Source organism: Symphodus melops (genome assembly GCF_947650265.1).
Source record: "Symphodus melops genome assembly, chromosome: 3".
NCBI lineage: Eukaryota > Metazoa > Chordata > Actinopteri > Labriformes > Labridae > Symphodus > Symphodus melops.
In genome coordinates, this window is record NC_136693.1 from 5297185 (window position 1) to 5318240 (window position 21056).

The 21056-nt window shown below is 39.3% G+C and overlaps 1 protein-coding gene across 2 annotated transcripts in view; it reads right to left on the reverse strand.

The window, feature by feature from the left end:
- The window catches only part of tspan4a (tetraspanin 4a), a 130301-nt gene that overhangs the window by 98268 nt on the left and 10977 nt on the right, over positions 1–21056 (reverse strand). The window contains exon 2 of one of the 2 annotated variants that reach the window (XM_079338970.1): positions 2790–2869. In XM_079338970.1, coding sequence (XP_079195096.1) covers positions 2790–2852 — 63 coding nt within the window. In that variant the 5' untranslated portion in view covers positions 2853–2869. Of the gene's footprint in view, positions 1–2789; positions 4383–21056 lie in introns of those variants that run through there. The other variant, XM_079338969.1, reaches the window with a different exon arrangement.

A 21056-nucleotide genomic window follows, 5' to 3' on the forward strand; every position in this document is an offset into this window, starting at 1 on the left:
TTGTACAGCACATTTACAGGCAGACATGTATAGCCTGTCATGTTGCAGCTGTCTTCTCACACAGCATGTGGAATCTATACCTTCATTCACATGGTGTACCTTCAACAGTTCTGTTTGACACGTCTACATTATTTCTGTTAATCAACACTGGAAATTAACGAATATAACTCAGTGTGAAAGTAATTTTTCACCTATTAATGTAGCTGTCAATGTGTATTTGCAATATGTTGACTTTGTACATCAAGAGCTCTTGGCTAACAAGCTGACGCTGCTTTAGATACATTTTTTGTTGCAATGGCGCTGCCTTCCTGGTGTGTTTTTTTCCGTGCACACAATATGTTGTAAATTGTTTTTCACACATTATTGTTGAAATTCTCTTATTTATAAAATCTGCCGCTAGTTGCTATGCTTTATTTGTTTTTCACTTTGACGTTCACAGAGATCATCTGAATTTTAAAAAGTCAGTGTTCTGCTGTCTTTATTTTATTTCCTCTCTGAAGTTCTCTCCATGACACTTTCTGTCATTGTAGACATTCTGTGTAATGGCAGGGTTATTCAACTCCTTTTTCTATCACCTCTGCCGGAAGGACACTTTCAATTCATGTGTTACAGAGAGCTGTCTTTCCTTATCATAAAAGATTGGACAGTCCCACAATTTCCCAGCTTGAGATAAATACAGTACATCTATAAAGTATATATATATAGCTATCTAATCTTACTTCAGTACACACCATGATTTAGAAGGTTTTTACATTTTACACCCTGAAGGTTCTGAATAATTTTTTTTCTGGAAAACCAAGTGTCATAAACAAGTCTGTATGTACAGTATATGTGTGTGTGTGTATATATATATATATTTTTTATTAAAGTTTTTTTTGCTTTCTTGGAGAGATAGAACAGAGGATTGAGACAGAAAGAGAGTGGGGATTGACATGCGGTAAAGGAGCTCCTTAATGTTAACTTGAGCCTAACTGCAAAAATGTGAAAATGACCATGCTTCCAGTCTGGCCTATTTGTCACATGCAGGGCCTCTATTTGAGTCTCAGTTTTAGGGATCAGGTAAATTTACACAGAATTTACCAAAGTCAAACTGCAAGACTCCAAAAACTTGTATCAACTCTCTTCTTCACCAAGTCTCATAATGAATTCTTTTTATTCCCCTGCATATTTCAGAAGCTTCTCTTTACATTCCTCTATACGGCCATGATATTTCCTTTTTTTTTTTTAAATGATTAAAGAAGTGCTTTTTTAGAGGAGATCCCCTCCTCGGTAACTCAGTCAGAACTTAGTGAGCGTGTGGACTTTGGAATCTCACTGATGTAAGTAATCTATATATGAGAGAGCTGTTGTTAATGAGCTCCCCTGCTGTGCTCCTCTTTTCCCTGCAGGATGTGAACCCTCATTTGCTGTTCAACGGTGGAAGTGAAACTACAGCTCAAATCAAACATATTTTGATTGGCCCGCTGTTCATGTAATCTATGTTGACTGTCGGGGTTCGGAGAAACTGTCCCGCCTCCTCTGCTGTTGACAGAATATTGAGGTCATGTTCAGCACCTGCAAAGTTACCCGCTTAGAAGTCTAAATTTTGAATGAGATGTGAAGAATCTAGGTTGGATCGACATGAAACAGCTTGTAAATTGCTCCTGAAACGGTGAAACACTGAGGTTTGACATTTGCAATCAGTTGCTACTGCAACTTTCATTTTTGAAGACGGGTGCTACATTGGACGAGCTCGTCTGTTGTTTAGCTGGAGGATCATAACAGGATTTGCTGCTTAAGAGGACAAGGTCTTTAGTGGTCATGTGGTCATTATTTACCCCCAGAGGCAACACACACTGACATCTACACACAGTTCCCTAATAAGAAACACCAACACCCCTCTTTGACGTTTTATTGCTGACAGAAGATGTGGAGGTGAAGAGGTCACTCATTCCCAGAGGGAGATTGCATCTCTGCACCTAGATTGCATTTCATAGTTCAAGGCCTCACCTCATTCCATTACTAGTACGAACACAAGTAAGACAAATCAAAAAATCCCAGCAAGGTAACCAAAGTGGCCAGCATCCCCTCCCAAAGCCCTGGAAAAACGTGGATTGTATTGTACAAAAAGAGTCTGCTTGAAAAAACGAAAAAACTGCAAAAGATTTAGAGATGGAGCTCTTTTAATGTGACACCTGGCTGTGGATCATGACAGGCCTCACACTGCAAATGATAATGATCTGTTGTGAGGCTATCTGAGCGGGATTGACAGAAGCAGATCGTCACTGAGAATCAAAGGTTCCCACGGCACACAGATACCATCAGGCAGATAAAGAAGATTGACAGCAGATGCTTTGATGAGCCGAGGGGGTGTTTGTTGTGCAGGTATCCCCTACCTGCAGAGTGCAGGGTAGGGGATACCTGCGAAGGTAAGGTGAAGAATTGTAGCACGATGGTAACGCTGTGATTAGCTAGTTTACACACAATGCAAGTTCCAAATATCCCAAAGCTTTGCACGGAAGAAGCAGAGTACGCCCACACTTGTATAGTATAGGGAACAGAATAAGCTGGCTCACCCACACAGTGCACATGATCTAAATGCATGAACTGTCTTTTTCTCATACTCCCCCCTTCTCACTTCTCTCACACCACTCTGGCTGCACACATACACACGGATCACAGCATCCTCCAAACCAGAGAAGAGCAATATGAGTAACAGAGAGGGGAAAAAGTCAAGAAAGCAAAGCAACATTTTCTGCCAACAAAAACAAAACAATTGAAGATGGACTAATTTAAGATCATGGACTCACCCAGAAGAGGAGGTTGAAGAAGACCATTCCGTATCGAAGGGCCATCATGCAACCCTCGGCCATCCTGCAGCGCCGAAGTTCTAGGAGGAATATGAAGGAGAGGTCCAGGTAAAACACCACATACTTCTTCCCCTGTGAATAGCGCCCCTTGGACGTCTGTGGACCCTTTGTCGTGTGGAAGCCAAACGCAAATGGTGGCCGCTTGTACTCAAACTCCCCACTGAAGCGGTGAAACCCAGAAGTGAATGGCGGAGTTTCAGGTTTGCTGTCCAGAGACGGACTGCGCCGGTATGGAGTCTCGTCTGTGCTTGAGCGTCTCATTATGGAAGCGGAACGAGTCTTAAAAAGTCTTTGATAGTCACTCTGAGTACTTCAGGTTTGCAAAAAGTCCACAACGAGGGGCCGAAAGTTATTCCATTAAGAGTTGAGGGAGATCTTTTGAAGATATTTCAACCTAAATTGACTTCAGCTCAAAATAATGATGACCCCTATCACTCCCTAGGGAGGCTGATTTAATTAAGCGAGATCACTCTTAATCTGTTGTACATAATGTGCTGCTATTCACTTGATCTGAGTTCCTTCTAATCCTACAGTACGACTATATTGAGCAGGAGACTTCGCATAATCCAGCTGCAGCACATGTATCGCTGTGTATTTAGGGCATAATCCCAACACGCACACACATCTGCACATCCCTCTGATGGCTCAAACACAGGCGTCACTCTGGAAGAGATAAGCTGCTGTGCAGTTTCATCTCTTAACAGTTCAATCAGGTAAAATACTGGAGGGCTTCGTCTCGACCGCTCCAGCTGCTTTGGGTTGCTAAAAATGATCCAGAGACGTCCTACCTCATCTCATGAGAAATTCCTGAGCAGGTGCCCTGAGCCGGGAGCGAACAGCACCCCTGCTTCAGCCAATCAACTCCTTCTTACTAAGTAACGTCCGATTAGAATGAAAATTGCTACGCTGTGGTCTAAGTGTCGGCTGATTGTTCAGCATGTGGCCGGTGTGCTTTTGCTGACATGAGGGAAAAAAAGAAAGCACGGACAGAACTTAACAAAAAAAAAAAGCAACGAAAGGGAAGGATGGAGTTATGAATGAGGATAGACGGATTAAAAGAACAGTGAAAGGATGAATAAGGCGTGAGAGCAGAGCGTTCTTTGGATAACCCTCGCTTCTCTTCCCTAACTTGTCCTTTTTGCTTCTGAAAAAGTGTCTCAGCCTCTTTCCTCACACATCTATCAGCTCGCCCTCTTATTGTCGTCCTGCTCCTCACTCTGAGCCCCTCTGTGCACTCCCCCCTTTCTGCCAGCGGCTTTTAATTAATTTCCAGAGACTCATCAGTGAGGCAAAGTGTGCGCGGGTGTCCTCTCTTCTCGACTCTCCCTTTTCTCCACACAGCATTCCTTTCCTTTTCTCTACGGTGGCAAAGAAAGCCAGGTGTCCAGTGGGATCATGTCCAAGAGAGGCAAAAAAAAAAGGAAGCAGAGACAGGCAGGAGAAGAGAAAGACGAGTTTCCTCAGAGAAGCCAAAGAAAGACTGCAGTGTTTGAGCGGGTAGTCCAGCCTCGCAGCCTCCAGCTCCTCTCTCTCTCTCTCTCTCTCTCTCTCTCTCTCTCTCTCTCTCTCTCTCTCTCTCTCTCTCTCTCTCTCTCTCTCTCTCTCCACAAGCTCCTGTTCTCTTTCTCTCCCTGTTCCCCCCTCCTCCTCCCCTTTTCTTTCCTCTCTTCTCTCACAAGCTCCACACGAACAATCTCAAACACCCCATCCCTCCTCGCTAACTGTCCCCAAAACCTGGCAGCGCGAAAGCCAGGAGCAGTCATTCATATTCTGGCCACACCCTACGAGGGAGAAGAACCAATCAGTGTTTGGCAGCTCTTTCCTCCCATGTGCGCACACCAATCATGCCCTACCACTTACCAGTATATCGCTTACACATGAACATACACATACACACATTATGCGTTCACACACTGACGCAAACACAACCTGGTGTGCTGTTCACATACCAGTGCTGAGAAGCTTGCGCTAGTGCAGCAAGTGCAAGTCCTCCTTCTCCTCCTCTCTCTCTTTCTCCTGACTGGAACTAATTCCACATGCAGAGGTGGTTCTGGCACTCTCTGCTTCAGTCATGTTCCTTCTCTCCCACCGGACCCTGACTTGGGTCATTTTCTATCCACGTCGTTGCACTCTGCTCAGATTTCCATACTAAAGACAACTCACCTACAGCATGTCTCCGTCCATATGTGCTGTGAAGTGCACACTGCAGCTGACATTCACTCAAAATAACTACACTCTCTCCACAAGCTGTGAGCCATTCAGGTCAGCAGCTTTATGAATCCACTGGGGCATTTCAAAGATGCAAAGGTATTGACTCTGTTTGTGGCTGCATCAAGTATTTAATGGATTTCTGTTTGGTCTCTAGCGTGTTTTTTGTCAGAGCACGAAGGCAATGGCCCTGTAGAGTGAATGTTACTGACTGACAGGCTGACAGTATTGTAAAGAGTATCCAGGCTGAGGTTTTCTTCCTAAATCTAAAAATAGATTTTGTTATTGATCTAAAGGCTATAGGATTGAAAAGTAGATCAAATAAAAACAATAAATGTGTGCAGCATTGATGCAGTAATAAAGTCCTCTTTTAAAACAAAACAAGGCCAGCTTCATGCACAGGCCAGCTGCTCTTTTATAACAGCAATGACGACTGACATGATACTGACCTCAAGTGCCGAAAGAATGTAGAGTTGGAAAAGGTTTCTTATGAACGTTTCATGCATGCCCAGCACTCCTGAAAATTTTCTAAATTTGTTTGGTTGAGATTCACATGTGAATAAAAATCGGCTAATTTGAACCCGAAAATTTCTCCTGCCTGCCTCGTTATGATATTTCTGCAAGAAGGGTGAGCGAATGTGTGAATGAAGCAGGACATATTCACTGCAATCGACTGGTTCATGGGGGTTGATGTTTACATATGTTTGAACTTGTGCACATAATAAAGCTTCTTCTTGCTGTTTTCTGCTCTTCAGAATTTTTCCACTCATTAGTTGATACTTAAAATTCATCCAAATACACATTGCATTTATATAAAGACTAAAACTGGCATCATATTGTTGAGATATGTTTTAAGCTTCACACAGTGTCCTCTACTGCGTCTTTTTGACATTTTGCCCTGCCACCCTCCATTCATAGGCTAAGTGTTTGTGTGTTTCACAGGATTCATAGTAGCCTCTTTCACACTGACACTCCTGAAGATTGTCAGTGTGAAAAAAAAAAAACTCGGGTCACTACAGACAGTCTGCTCTGATTGTTTGCTTTGTGGGTTAGGGTTTTATTTTACTTTTTAAAATATGTTTGAAATAAATGAAAAAAAATGTAATGAAATATGAAAGAGGCTGCCAACACTTTGTCACTGAGCTGCGTCTTAAATTGCAGAGAGAGAAAAAAAGGACAGTTTTAGAAGCCAATAGACACATGTCGGTGAAGGAGAAGATCAAGGATAACTATCACAAACAAAAGTTTGTCAGAGAATCTTTTAAGATTTTATCAAGAGCATAAACTGCATTCACAGAAATGACTGATAATGACTGTACATACTGTACAGGCCAACAAGCAAGTGGACTGACCCCTATATTTCTTTTTTATTTCATCCTGCCTATCGATGAACAACATCATACTGGCAAATACATAGTTGTCACCGTTCAGGGATGAAGATGATAGGCAAGGAAAATTGAAAACAATGTACATTTCCACAGCTGTTGTTGCTGCATGAAAGAAGCTCAACAAGATGATGTCTAAGAAAGCCTGAGTCAAACATGAAACCACTTCTAAAGATGAGGGATTCTGTGTGTTGAATGTACTCCTTTCCAAAAATAAAAGCAGTAAACTGAGAATTATCTGTCTCTGCCTCATGTAAACGTCTATGTTTTTGTCGATCTTGAATAATACTGGAGAAACAAAATAAAAGTCAGGTTGAGTTGTAATAGATTCAAAAAGGGATTCAGGTTAGCAGGATAGACTGTGTAGCATCATAGTGCCAAGACTATTGTTTTTTTTTTTTTGTTTTTTTTTTTTATTGACCTGAACCAAATCATATTCAATCAAATTCCCATGTGGTCCCTGCCCCCTCCCTGCATGTTGAGATTCACTGCATTTGAGGAAGGTCACAGTCTCCTCACCGCTCTGCACTGATCTGCTGTTTTCATCGGCTGCTTTTCCTCGTCTCTCTGCAGTCGAGTTGAAGCTTTAGTGGATGTTTAAGTGACATTTATTATTCATTCACTTCTGAATGGCTGTTTCCATTGCACTTTTGTCACATATTACTTTTATTGAGACACCAACAAACAAAGCAGTGTTTAGCTGATTCAGGACCGAGCAACGTGACACAGGGCACTGTTGTCTCTACTAACGTTAAAACAGTTTGCCAAACTGAATGGCTCTTTATACATGACCCATATTGTTCTGCATAGCATAAATGTGTCCCATTTATACAGTGTGTAGCTTATCCCGCTGACGTACTTGACACAATCTGCTGTCACTTTCATGAAACATGCACACAGGACTGAATGATGCAGGAGGAACCTTATCATGTGTCTATAAGGTCCATTAACATACATGACGCCACAAAGCAAAACACCTAACTGCTATTCATCAAGGTTATCCCCTGACCCGACAAATCCACCACACACACACACACACACACACACACACACACACACACACACACACACACACACACACACACACACACACACACACACACACACAGACAGCCCAGATTCTTAGACACACACAGTAAGTGTGTGGTGGCACCCTGGGGTGACATCGTCTTTGATGTCCTCGGCATATACAAACACACAGAGGGGAAAGAAGGAGGTTTTGACTGCACAGAGGAGACATGATGAACAACATGATGAAATGAATCTGCATTAAAACGGAAGCTTTATAGTTGGGGCCACATGCTAAACGCATCCATGAGTCGCTGCGATGTGAAACAAGGATGTAAATTGACTTGCACGCTCAGTCAGATACACAAAGTGCACTGAGCTGCTTCCTTGTCTCCGTGCGGCCGTAAAGAGGGAGACGTCTGGCTGGCTCTCTCTTGTTTAAAGCTGGAATATGAGTCTCTTATGAATATCTCAGCTAAATGACAAAACGGGCAGCATGGACAACTACAGCGTGCACAGAGCAGCAGTACGAGTATAAGAAATGAGAATATCTCTCCAACAGGCTGGCAAATTATTTAGAGCTGTTTGCCTGTTGGAATTTTAGCTTATGCAACCACAAAAAATCATTTCAGTTCTACTTCAAACATGGTGCTATTTTAGGAAAGTAACAGCTTCAGATTTTATTTTTCATCTGTTTAACTTATTTCCTTAGAAGTTAATAGGAGGCTTTAAATGAGGTTACAGAGCAATAATTCAACAACTTGTCCACGAGGTGAATTCAGTTTCATGTAATACGGAGAAGTAGCTGTTGCTACATGACTTTTTAAACGTTAATTTTCATGCAGAAAGACTGACTTTGTCAGGCTATGTTTAGATAGAACAGTATTCCATTGATCAAAACTCAGCAATTGGTAAGGAATTATTTCCAGGTGGTTTTAGGGCATTGTGACCAAACTAAATTAATCACAATCTGAAATGTTGCCGGCTCAGGTGCCATTAAGATGTCACCTTCCTAAAACACAGCTTTGTGAGATGCGGAGGAGGACTGAGGAATCAGAGCGATGAAGATTAATAACAGCAGCTCTGGCGGGAAATAAACATGTTTTACACAACCGAGCCGACTCATGAGGGACTTGGGATTCTCTCCGCTGACAAAATAGAGATGTACAAAACAAAAACAAAATGTGACAAAGTGTTTGTTAAAAACAGAAGCAAGCATCACAGGATTAATAGAAGAGGGACTTTCAGATGAAATAACACTGAAAACCTTTGAATGAGAGAATGACATGAAAACATAATCTTGTTTGGGAATAACAGGGTCTTTTTTTTCCATCTAATTCTCTCAGTATCTTCACAACATACAGTGAGATGATACAACTAATTGTTGTAGTTGCAATGTTTTTCTTATTAATAATTCACTTTTGACCAAAGCCTGTGATTTTCAGATGTAGATTTCACGCACAGTGAAGTCGGAGCAGAAACTGAATTCAGCCATCAATGTGTTCAGTAAAGTAGTTTGACTTTGTGTCTCAATTTACCTGAAGATAAAACCTGGCCTTGCACACTTGACAACAGTCAGGCAAGAATCTAATTTGGTGCTTATGCTTGATGTCACAAAAAGATGGTGCCGAGTACCATTGGCTTGGCATAGATTGGCTTAGATAGATAGATAGATAGATAGATAGATAGATAGATAGATAGATAGATAGATAGATAGATAGATAGATAGATAGATAGATAGATAGATAATATGACTGTGTTGATATAGTTATTTGAAAGTGTCCCTGCCACTAGGTCAGTGTTAGATGAAACCATTTATAGCACGCAGACCAGAGGTGTCTATGTTTGCACTCATCAATGACTCACAGTGAGTGATGAGTTCGACAGTTAGATTAAAGCAGGAGGAATTTTAAGTCAGGAATCTCTACATGACAGGATCAGTGGAGAGATGAGACTCAGTTTACAGACAGGGAAATAAAAGTTCCTCTCTGAAGCTTCAACCTTAAAACAGAAAGTTACTTTGGTGTCAAAGTGATGAAACACAAGAACAACTTTTTTCTATGTAGTAATTTGTAAAGCCTTAAACCACAAGCTGCGGAGAAGATGTCAAATTTATTAATAAACAGAACTCTGCCAAAACAGGCTTTTGTATTCTACACAACAAAGACTACATGTGTGACACACAAAAAACAGCAGGATGATGTTTTTGTAAAGAAGTTCTTGAACGTGTAACATGTACGCTTCAGGAAAACATCTGCTTTGTTGCAGGAGTCGCCAAGAACGACACAAACTGAAAGTTCCTCGCAGAAGCTTTAACATGAAAGAAGAGCTGAAAACTTTAAGACCTATTAAGAAATCAACTTGACATTTAAACTACATGAAAATTGTCTCATTAATCTTAAAATGAAGGTTCATCCACTGAAATATCAGCGCTGGAAAATAAGTTCAGGTAGTGCTGTGATGATTACATGAGTTAATGATGAAGCTAGTTCACTTCAAATGTCGAGCTTTTACTGTGCAATGGACTTTCTTTATAATTCAGAAAATAAAAAGAACAACCTTTTTACTCCTAAAGACAATTAATGGCAAATTACACATCAATGAATCCCACAGTAGGAGGTGGGATATTTTGCTGTATAGACCAGCGCACTGTGGACAGACTAAGAGTCGATTGCACGGTATCAAAGGGTCCAGGGCATCAAACGTAAATTAAAACATGAACTTACTTATTGACAACAATCAAGAAAAAATAACATGAATCCATAAAGCACAAGAGTAAAAATTGTTGTTGAATGTGCTTTTTTTCATTGTGACTGAGCATTAATTACTGCTGGTAACTAAGCGGATGATAAGTTAATATATCAATTAAAGAAAGGCTTTGATCTGGGCGGGAGGGGGGCGGACACAAAACAATTAATCAACCATGAAAAGAGCAGGTATGTGTTTCTGGATGATCATTGATGTTTGCAGCTGATAAAATTACTCACACATAGAACCAAACACATATTCTGCATATGCAAAGTGTTTGAATGTGGGCGACAGAGAACTGAGGCTCTACGCCTACCTGCTTTCATTTAGTCAAGAAAAAAATCAGAAATGAAGACAATTATTTGGTATTCATGTGGATCACAAACATTAAAAAGTACATTCGTGTTGTGGCCTGAAGTAGAAATTACTCTCTTTTGACCTGCTCGCCCACAAAGCTGACAGCTGACACATTATGCGCCTGCATGCACTGTTTAAAGGTTGAGGCTTGTGATAAACTATATTGTTCTCAAGTAGCAACATTTATTCTTGACCTTAAGTCTGACAAAACACTTCAAACTCAAGATCAGCTAGAAACTTTGAAGAAGCTTTTAAAAGGGGGTCTGTAAAACTGTTCTCACACAAAAGTTTAAATTCAGGACACAATAACTTCTGCTGGAGAACGTATGGAGATCATCCCCTTAGTTCTGCTGTTTCTCAAACTACCCAAACTTTACTCCTTCAGTTGAAGGCAGCCGCCAAATAACTAACGCCAAATAACAAAACCCACTGCAGGCCTGATTTTAAGAACGTAGTCAGTCCATAAGAAGAGAAGCCTGTAGCCTTTTTTTAAGCAAATCTTTGCAGTGTGAAGCACATTTCAATTAGTGTGCCACTCAAGTAGAAGTATACACAACAAAATAAATGCGATACAAATATCAGGAAGTGTTAAGAAGTCGACTTTTGCGTTGGTGTTTTAGTCTTATCACAGGATTTGTGGTAAATAAATGATCGAAAAATATCAGTCTAACCCTGTAAGAGGTTGTTTTCTTAACACAAATTGAATCTTCCTGACTCTGAATCTTCAGCTGGCCCGGATAAGAGGATAAGGCTTCATCTTATGCACTCTGTGTTGTTGGTGCATGCATCACAGAGCTGAAGGTAAATTACCTATCATCAGGTTAGGTGAAGTGAGAAAATTAAACTTTAATTATTTATACAATGTTTATAGCTTGAGCTGCCTCCACAGAAAACAGAAAACTAATTAGGTTTAAAGTTGTTATCAGCAGGTTCGTGTCTCGGTGTGTCCTCAGATGAGACAACAACGATGCAAAGATGCTGCCTTAATAAGGTGCCTAATAATAGACAGGCAGATAATACTCATGTACATTTAAACAAGGCCTCTCAACTTGTGATTACACTACAAACGGTCTTTCCAAAAATGTGAAAGGTGAAATATTAAGAACCAACACTCTTTCATTATTAATGACTTAGTTGCTGCTTGCAGGGTTGTAACGATCAGCATTGGACAAAAGACTACATTAAGCTCTTAAACAATGAAAAACAGGACTTTGCATCTACATTAATCATCATTAAAAATGTATCTAAATAGGTACATCAAAATTAAGCTAATCAGCAGCTTTTATGAGCCATGAAGAGATCTGGCATTAACACATGGACTTAAAGATCTCCCAGGAGACCAAATTGTCTGTGACCGAGCTGCAGCAGCATCAGTCAACATAAGATGTAAGATTTCGAAATGTCGAGGAGAACAGTCTGGACAGTCATGCCAAATTGTGCTAAATGTGAACTGCAGTGACAAAGTGAGAAATCAGGCACTCAGGCCACATGACAAAAGAGAACATGGCGAACTCTAAGCTTACAAAAAAGTCCACTGTGTTGAAGCTTTGTGTGCACTGGGGATTTAATTACTTTCAAATTCAAAAGGCTTTTTCAATAAGTGCCTGTAATAATTTTTTTTCTACCCCTGCACGGTGCACTGCACTCATTGAGTTCCCTCTTGAGTTAGAGAAAATCTTAAAAATAGTGTTTAAAGTCCTCTTTCAACTACTTCTTTATGCAATTCCATTTTTTCTTCATTTATTCTCATTAAGTTGTTCTGTTTTGCAAAGTATTCATATTTGTTGCCCTTTTTTACCCAGATTCGACAGGATCTATTATCTCTCTATTAAATGTACAGTTTCAGGCTGATAGTGGTTAGCTTAGCACAAAGAAACAGGGAAAAACATGAAATTTGGATCTTTAGTAAGTTTTTAAAATCCACAGCTGCAGCTCTGAGGTTGATTATAAAGTCTGTTATATCGTTATTGTTAATCGGGGGAAATTCAAACTCTTTAAATGAAATGGTAAAAAAAAAAAACACTCAATGAATAACTTTTTATTTTATATTTAATCTGAGCTATCAGATGTTCATTTTTATAGAGGTCGAGGTGTTTTGACTGGCAACAAGAGTCATTTGGTGACAAAGGATTTTTACCAAGGATATCACGTTTATGTTCTGTGTGACACCAAATGGCCACTCAAAAAAAAAACTGAATTTAAAAAATGCACTTAAACAGTCCCAGAGGGAAAATAGCAGTGGTAGCTTGCAGTACATGAACACAGTCATTACAACACCGTGACAGCTCACTACAACACGTTCTGACATATAAATGGTTAACACGTCACTGTGTGTGTACATTAGAAATGTTAGCAAGCTCATTATTAACGTTAAATGTGGATGACTGATTTCCGTTATTTACACCTTGCGGGTCTCTCATTAATCCATCTCGGATGATATAATTACCCATCACTGCTTCCAAAAGAAATGCAAACAACCACTGTCTCTGACTTAATCATGCTATAATTTCTTATCATTTACAAATTGACCAGGAAATGGCATCCAGATGCAGCATTCATCAGCCTGTGATACTGCTGACATCATTGAGGAAATCTAATTTACAGCTATAAATATCTTCAACTGTTTATCTTCATCAACATCTCCATCAATGCATCACACATTTCTGTCAGCAGAGGTGTCAGCAGGCTCATGACTGATTCTGATCTCCCCTCAACAACCATCGCGAAGACCTCAGCACCTGCAGACATGATGTATGCATATGTGTCACATCTGCCATTTGAATTCTGCTCCTAATCCCTCCGAGCAGGATGGTTATTACTCTGCTTGCCAGTCAAATGCTGCCCAAGAACAGAATAAGCTTTGTGTGGACGTTTATTTATGGACATGAAGGGAGGGCAAAATTCCCCCGAGGAGAAAAAGCGGCAACGTGGGCTTGCTGTAAATGCATCCATCCATTTTATAGACACAAACGCACAGCTCATACATGTAAAAATTCTAATGCATGAACAACATCCCCCACTATGTTAACATGAACGCTGACTGTTGACAGATTCATACATACAGAACATGACTCCCACTCCCAGATTATTCTCTGGGAAAACACTCTATTTACATCACAGCAGATCAACAGAATCCTTTTTAGTCTGAAATTGTGTGTGACTATTATTCATTTGCGAGTAAATTCCAGTAAGATCTGTGGCTTTAAATTAAAAAAAATTTAAATTCTATAATAGTCGTTGAGGGAAAGTCAATTAAGATCATTTCAGCTCCATCTATGCACAGGAAACACATATCTTTAAGATCTGAGTGCAAAAATCAAATCAAGCTGCGAAATCGGATTTAAGAAAATCTATTTAACATTGCCGTCTTTGTTTCCAGACTGAAAAGCATGAAATGTTTGAAATGTTACAGAGACTGCAAATGGAGTGTCTGATTGTAAAATGGTGTTGCTCATTACAGATTCATAGATTCATTACTTGTTAATATGTGCACTTGTGTACTTTAAACAAAACTGTGTGAATGTCCAATCACAAAGTCTCTTATCAGCATTTTTGATTAGCATACATGCTATTATCATTTTTTGTGTGCAGTGTGAAGTCTGTTTAACAAATGCATCAGAAGCATAGTGAGATGTGTGAATTTCTTACATGTTCATTTGTCTGAATGTGTGCATAATGCATTTGCTCCAGTAAATGTTGCATAATTTCCTTGAATTCACTGAGTACATAGTAATACACAGGCTTTGAATTTCTAATAAATTCACCATTTCATTTATTCAGACAGACCGCATGGACGCAGAAACACAGAGACATCTGTCCTCCCTCATTTGAGGCTTTAAGAGAGTTTCACATCGAAACACATGTGAAGAGGAAACCAGGGCTGAACTCCCAGTGTGAGTAATCTCATCAGAGGAGTGTTCATACAGGTGGCTGTGTGCAGGCAAACCTGCCTGATCTATAAGGCACAGAGCACCAGAGAGATAACCAGCGATAATGTCCCAAGAGCAGACATGAAACAGCTCAGATTAGGCTGTAGGAGCTGATACACAACTGTGTCTTTTTGTGTAGGCATGTGTGTTTGCGCTCCATCTTATCCTCAAGGACCCTGGTCCATCGTGTTCTCCTGAGTCAATAGAGTTTAAAACACACTCTTACAATTGCAACAGTCTGAGTCCCAAAGGCATTCTCGGCTGTCTTATTTAACCTGACAGGCTGCGACCTGCAGAGCTGGTAATGTCTGCTAAAGTTAAAATCACATCATGTTTCATGCATGTGCTTCTGTTTTAAGACTATTCAAATTTTCCAAGCAACAGGGTCCTTGTGGTCTGTGGTGCACTAGGCCTATGCAGATACTTTCTGCAACTTCTGAGACAGAGCTGACACAAATTAAGCACAACCAGAGAGAGCTGCAGGTCAGCAGCTGCAAAATGACGACACAAAGCGTTTTTAATGAATTCCTGTTTGTGAGAAATCCATCTTTAATCAATCAATCGATCAATCTTTATTTGTATAGCGTCAATTCATAACAAGTGTTATTTCGAGACATTTTACAAAAAGCAGTTAAAGGACCTTACTCTTTGTCTGTTAACACAACAAAAGATCAGGTTAAAAGACCGTGCTCATCAAAATAATAAAATAAATAATAATAAAAAAAATTGCATTTTGCTAAACGCCATCTTTCCTTAAAGTCACTAGAAGATGGGAATGTTTAAGAGCTATTCATAATTAAATCATATTTTGGCAATTATTTGATTGAAGCATTTACACAACCATCTGAAGGATGAGGTCTAATCCTCGATGGGAAGTACAGAAACAAGAGGAAAAACATAAAGCTGCTGGAGACATAGTGATGTTTGTTTATTTGCGTGATGAATCGATGGATTACGAGTCATTTGCTGAGACATGGTCTGCTTATTGCCCATATGGATTCCAAGAAACCAGTAAGTGTTGCATTTAGGAACTACAACCTTTACACAACATGTTTAGGATTTAAATTAAGAAACTATAATTGCCCCCCGGAGACAAATAAAGGTTTTTAAATTAAGAGGTTAAAATCTGTATCAAATTTCAAATATTGGAAATGTTTACGATCGTGTTTGCCAATCGAAACAGAAAAGATAATTGTAATCTAACTGAACACAAATCTGGATTTACTGATTTCATTACAATACCATATGTTTTGATACAATGTGATACCATATGATATGTAACACTTAATCATAATTTATCTTGGACTCCAGCGCTGAGAACCCATAACTGCCTCCTAGGAAACAATCATTAAACACGGCTGAAAAAGTTGTGGTTGCATGGTTTTAAATGTTCATATCTGACCTTGGCAAAGAGCATAATGAACACTGTTTGACCTTGATGAGTATAATTAGAGCTGCAGCGTGCAATTCATCAGCCATATTGATAGCCTCCATTTACAAGGTCATTTTGCAAGAGGGGCTGCGCAGTAGACCATTTGAAGAAAGAACGTAGCCACTGTAACATCAAAGTTTGTTCGTTGATTGTTAGTATTTATTATTTAATTACTATTATTTAGTATTCAAGGCTGTTTTTGACTTCCATCCATTCCATCCAAACTCACATTCACACATACTATACACTGTAGAGTCACCTATTCATCTAACACGTATTTTCTTTGGACTGTGGGAGAAGCATGTACAGGGAGACCGTGCAAACACAAAAAGACTCATGTCAAACATGGATTCAAACCAGGAAAACTCCTCACTTTGAGGCAATAGTGCTCACCACTTCATCACCGTGCAGCCCTCTTTTCAAATAATATTTCAAATGAATTTCTCTGTTGCCATCGCTGTTTTGTATCCCCTGCTTGAAAACTAATGACTTTTTCTCCCCTAGATAACTAAATACTATGTAGGTTTCATATTTTGCACTTTATTTCTTTTTTTTTAAATATCATTTTATCTTTTTCCTTGATTGTTTAATTCAGTTTTCTTATCTATGATTCCACAATTCTACATTTATTTTATCCAAAGTGGCGTACATGAGAGAATAAACGCAAGCGAGGATCTAGAGAGGAGGAAGCAACGTCAAGAGTGCAAACGAACAGCTTTAAGTCTGAATGGACACTGGTACTGCCAATGCCCAGAGACAACACACAAGTTCCAACAATCCTAAGATCATTCTTGTCAAACAAAACCATCCTCATCATTAAGGTTGTAAGTCTTCATGAAAGAGCTGGGTCTTTAGCTTTTCTTTAAAGGTGCAAAGGGATTCTGCAGATCAAATGAAGGTTGGAATTTTGTTTCACCACTAGGGGGCGACAGAAGAGTCTAGTTAGAGACTTGGAGCCTTGTTGTGAAATTTGGTTCAGATGCTTTTTTGGCAGAGCAAAGTGGGTGGGAGGAAGTGTAGACCAAGATGAGAGGTACAAGGTCCAAGGTAAAGAGGAGCTGGGGGGTTTTTTTTACCCCCCGCTTAGAATTTTTTTTTTTTTTTTTGTAAGTGACCATCAGGGTTTTAAATTTGATATGTGCAGTAACTGGGAGCCAGCTAAGGGAGATGCACAGCTGTAAGTTAAAGCTGCCACTTTTTGGATCATCTACTGTAAGTGTACAATTAGACCTTTTCCCACAAAATATATTTAATTGTTGTTAGAACTTTGCTGTGGTATTTTTTTTTAGATGTCTTTTTTAAAATACTCCATTGAGGAATTGATAACATTTTTTTAAATAATTACCTTTTTAAAGACTGTGGTGTGTTTTCAGGAGCCAAATGTGACCATTTGGCAAACATTGCAACATGTCTCTTAGTTGACTGTTCATCATGGTAGGGACATTTCAAACATAGGTCTTCATTTGACTTTGGCCTTTGTTCGTTTGGTCAGCTAAACATATGATATTTTGTTTTAAATATGTGTAGGGATATTTATGGGAAGCTTGAGTCCTGTTGGATAAATTTCTTTCTTCACTTCAGGCTTGTTCAAACTTTTCAAGTAAATCTTTTAAACACGACCTCTCCGATGTTGCAGGTCCTTTGGGAGCGTGTCCAGTCCAACCCTGATCCAGCTCAGGTCAGCTGTTTAACAGTGGTCAGTGTTGCATGGTAAATAATTTGCTCCAATAGAGAAAAGGGATTGATCATCACATGCCTGCAAATGTTATCCGAATGCAATTACATGTTCCAGTGAACAGAACCATTTTCTTTAAAGGAATGTGTTACCGAGTATCAAGCAGCTGATTGGTTCTGCTGTCATGGGAAAAAAAAACCATCAAACTTGCTTTCATATCTGCCTGCACTATAAGACATCCACACATTGCTGTGCTTTGATAAGCAGTAATCATGAGGTATTATTACAGCTGTTTCTATCTCCATGCCATTAAACACAATGGATATTCTTCTGCTGTCTTTCAAGTGTACACAACGCCTCCGTCTGCAATTATTAACGTGACTGAGCTTAGAAATTGTAGTGTGAAGAGACACAAATGTTTCATTGTGGGGGAGGTAGGTGGCTTTGTGATTGCACGGTGTGTTAAAGGGAATTAAAGTACAGCAAACAAAAGAGTGAGTGATGGAAAAATACAAAAAACTGAACGGCTGTGTAAGGACAACAAAGGGATATCCTACATGTTGTTCTCGTTTTCAAACATGAATTTATGCCATAACAAGGCAGATACTTCCGAAGAACTCTTGGCTATTTAGATGTTTTATGTTAGGTGTTCTTATTTTTTATCACCCTGCTGTAGTCATTTTGAAAGTAGTGGCAGGTTTCATGGAGTTGAATTTCAATCTTCTCTTTTTCAAAATGAAGGATGTGTTTCTGCTTGAAATTTCTGCCCGTTAAAAAGAAGTGTTTTCTTACACCTTTTGCTGAGTGCTTGCACAATAATATGGGGTCTCTCAAAATGCTGTATTAAAAAGAGTGATCTATTGTGCCCTTTATGCAAAGAGGGATCATATGTGCCATGAGTTATAACTTGTAGATATATAAATCAGTCTTTAGACTTTAGCCCATCTCTCAACAGTTATGCTGTGCCATGCCGTGATAAGAACCTGGATGGACAGTTTCAAGCTGCTTTAAAGGCAGTGAGTCACATGAAGTCAAAGACATATGATCTGAACCTGAACCTCTCTAAAATATGAATGTATTCAGCTTCTATTGACAAGGGAGTATTTTGCTTTGAAAGATCTCTGTGATCGTCTTGACAGCATTGACAGATTAACCTTCACATCTATTGTTTCACATGAAACTGCTGATGAGCCAGAAGTCTCACATATGAGTCGTGGCATATGTTTCATGTTTCATAATATATAAAATGAGCAGCCCAGGCCTGATTGCTTTATCCCAATGATAAGTATAAAATATGCAGAGAGCATTAAAGACGATAGTTTTCATTTAGATATTATTCTAAGAATCTAAACTTATTGAAAGCATTGTGATTAATATTTAATGTTCATATTGTGGAATTAAGATATGATAAAACTTTATTCTGAGTTATCTTTGAGATTTGTCGAATACTGATCATCTTCAGCATGAAGAATAGAAACAAAATCACATCATTAAAACTTACAATCTGAAGACACACTAAACAATCATCCTGCAAAATCCCTGCAAAATCTGACTAATAAAAAGTTACCGTAATCTGTCCAATTAAAAGATAAAGACTTTTGGGTCCTCAGAGGACATCAATGTTCTTTACAAATATGCTGTATCGCTGAGTTGATTTTATTGGACTATTTTCTTGTGTAATTACATGTTTTCTGTACTGATGTATGCAAAGATGTGGATTGTGTGTGTTAGATTGACATCATAAAAAAGAACAGTGGACACATTAATCGTTATAAGTGTAACATGGAGTAAAGCTTAGACTGCGTGGTTTTCTTTTAACACTTTATGGACAACCATTTCATTCAAACTTTGAAACAAACTGAGTACTGTACGTTACTGCCCCTCTTCACCTGCCGCAAGTCAAACTTTAGACCAGTTCAAACAAAGGTAGATTCATTTTGATTCTGAAAAGGAACAACTTCAGTGTTTTACATACAGGATGGGGAAACATTACTCTAATTATTTTTTTAGTTTTTGTTCTGCAGCGCATGCTGAAGAATACGTTATATCAGGCCCTGACAACATAGGCATTGCCTGTGTTTGGAACTGTTTATCACAGTTTTTTAATGTTTTTATCCAATTTATTTACAGGTAGAGTGCAGAAAACTGAGTCCTCTTACTAAGGAGTAGACAACGTAAAGTCTCTATTTTTACTCCAAACTAAGAAACTATTATTTGTTGTAGTACTTTTAAGTTTTATATGGACTTGAATCTTCAGACTCCTCCCCATGCATTAACAAGGACACAATGTGCAGCTCTGTTCTCTTACAGTTGCTCAGTAAAAGGCTCTTTTTCCCCCAGTGGCCGACATCAGAACTACACGCTTGCACTGCACTGACAATAGCGCCACCATTATCAACAGGTAGTAAAGATGCTCTTTGAAATAATCACAGCTGAAAGCAAGTCATTATATGTGAAAACATTGGCTGTGAATAAAACAGTGAAGAAATGAATACAAGCTGTTTTCACCTCTGACACGACTGAATTTATTCACCTTTGTTTATGATATCTGACATCTGTTTGTGGCTCGATTAGCGCTTCCCTTTGAGCACTTGTGAATAATCTGTGGACTACAATCATAACAATCTGATAAGAGGTAGTATTATGCAAACAATTCAAGGTTAAGTTGTGAATATTAAAGTGCGGACAGAAAAGCAAACATGCTGTAGCTCCTCTTGGTGAATAATTCATGAAGGAATTATCAGGTTATTAGTGCAGTGTCTTTTTTAAACACTTCACTGTTTGCTTTTAAACTGCACATTTGGCTGCTGATGAATGAATGAATCACTGCAAAATTAGGTGTAAAAGTCTTTTTTTAAGTCCAGAGAGGAAGAACTGGAAGAGGAGAAATACATGTCCAGGTTGTTTTTTATCAGCACATTTCTGTTAGAGTCCTCTAAGTCCCGGCGAGCTGCCGAGCCTCTGTCAACAACCCTCTTCAAACTTTTCTGTAACGTATCCTCCACTCAAGCCGGCAAACAGAAGTACCCGGTAACGTATTCCCCCCAACTTCCTACAGCTTTGTTTCCATGGCAACTAATCCGCAGGCTGTGTCGGCAAAGAAGTACCTTGTGAACTTCTCAATGAGAACAAGTCACTGTGGACTGTTGAGTGGCAGGCTGTGAATGTTAATGATATCACACAGTTCCCGATAAAAGCTCAACAAATGTGAAGAAAAGAAGACATTTATCGACTTTTTTTTTTTTTTTACTTTCCTCCTGTGTGTCTAAATGTATTTCAAACACACATAACCTGACTCCCTCTGTCGTTAAACATTACACAGCATTACTGTACACATGGGCGGATGATGGGCCTCAGGCAAAGACGCGCTGGCGTCGCCTGCATCTCTTTGTGGTCAAAGTAAAGTGTCTTTGAATCACTTTGAGATTGTTTTTTTAATCTCTTCTGGGTCATTACGTGTCTCCC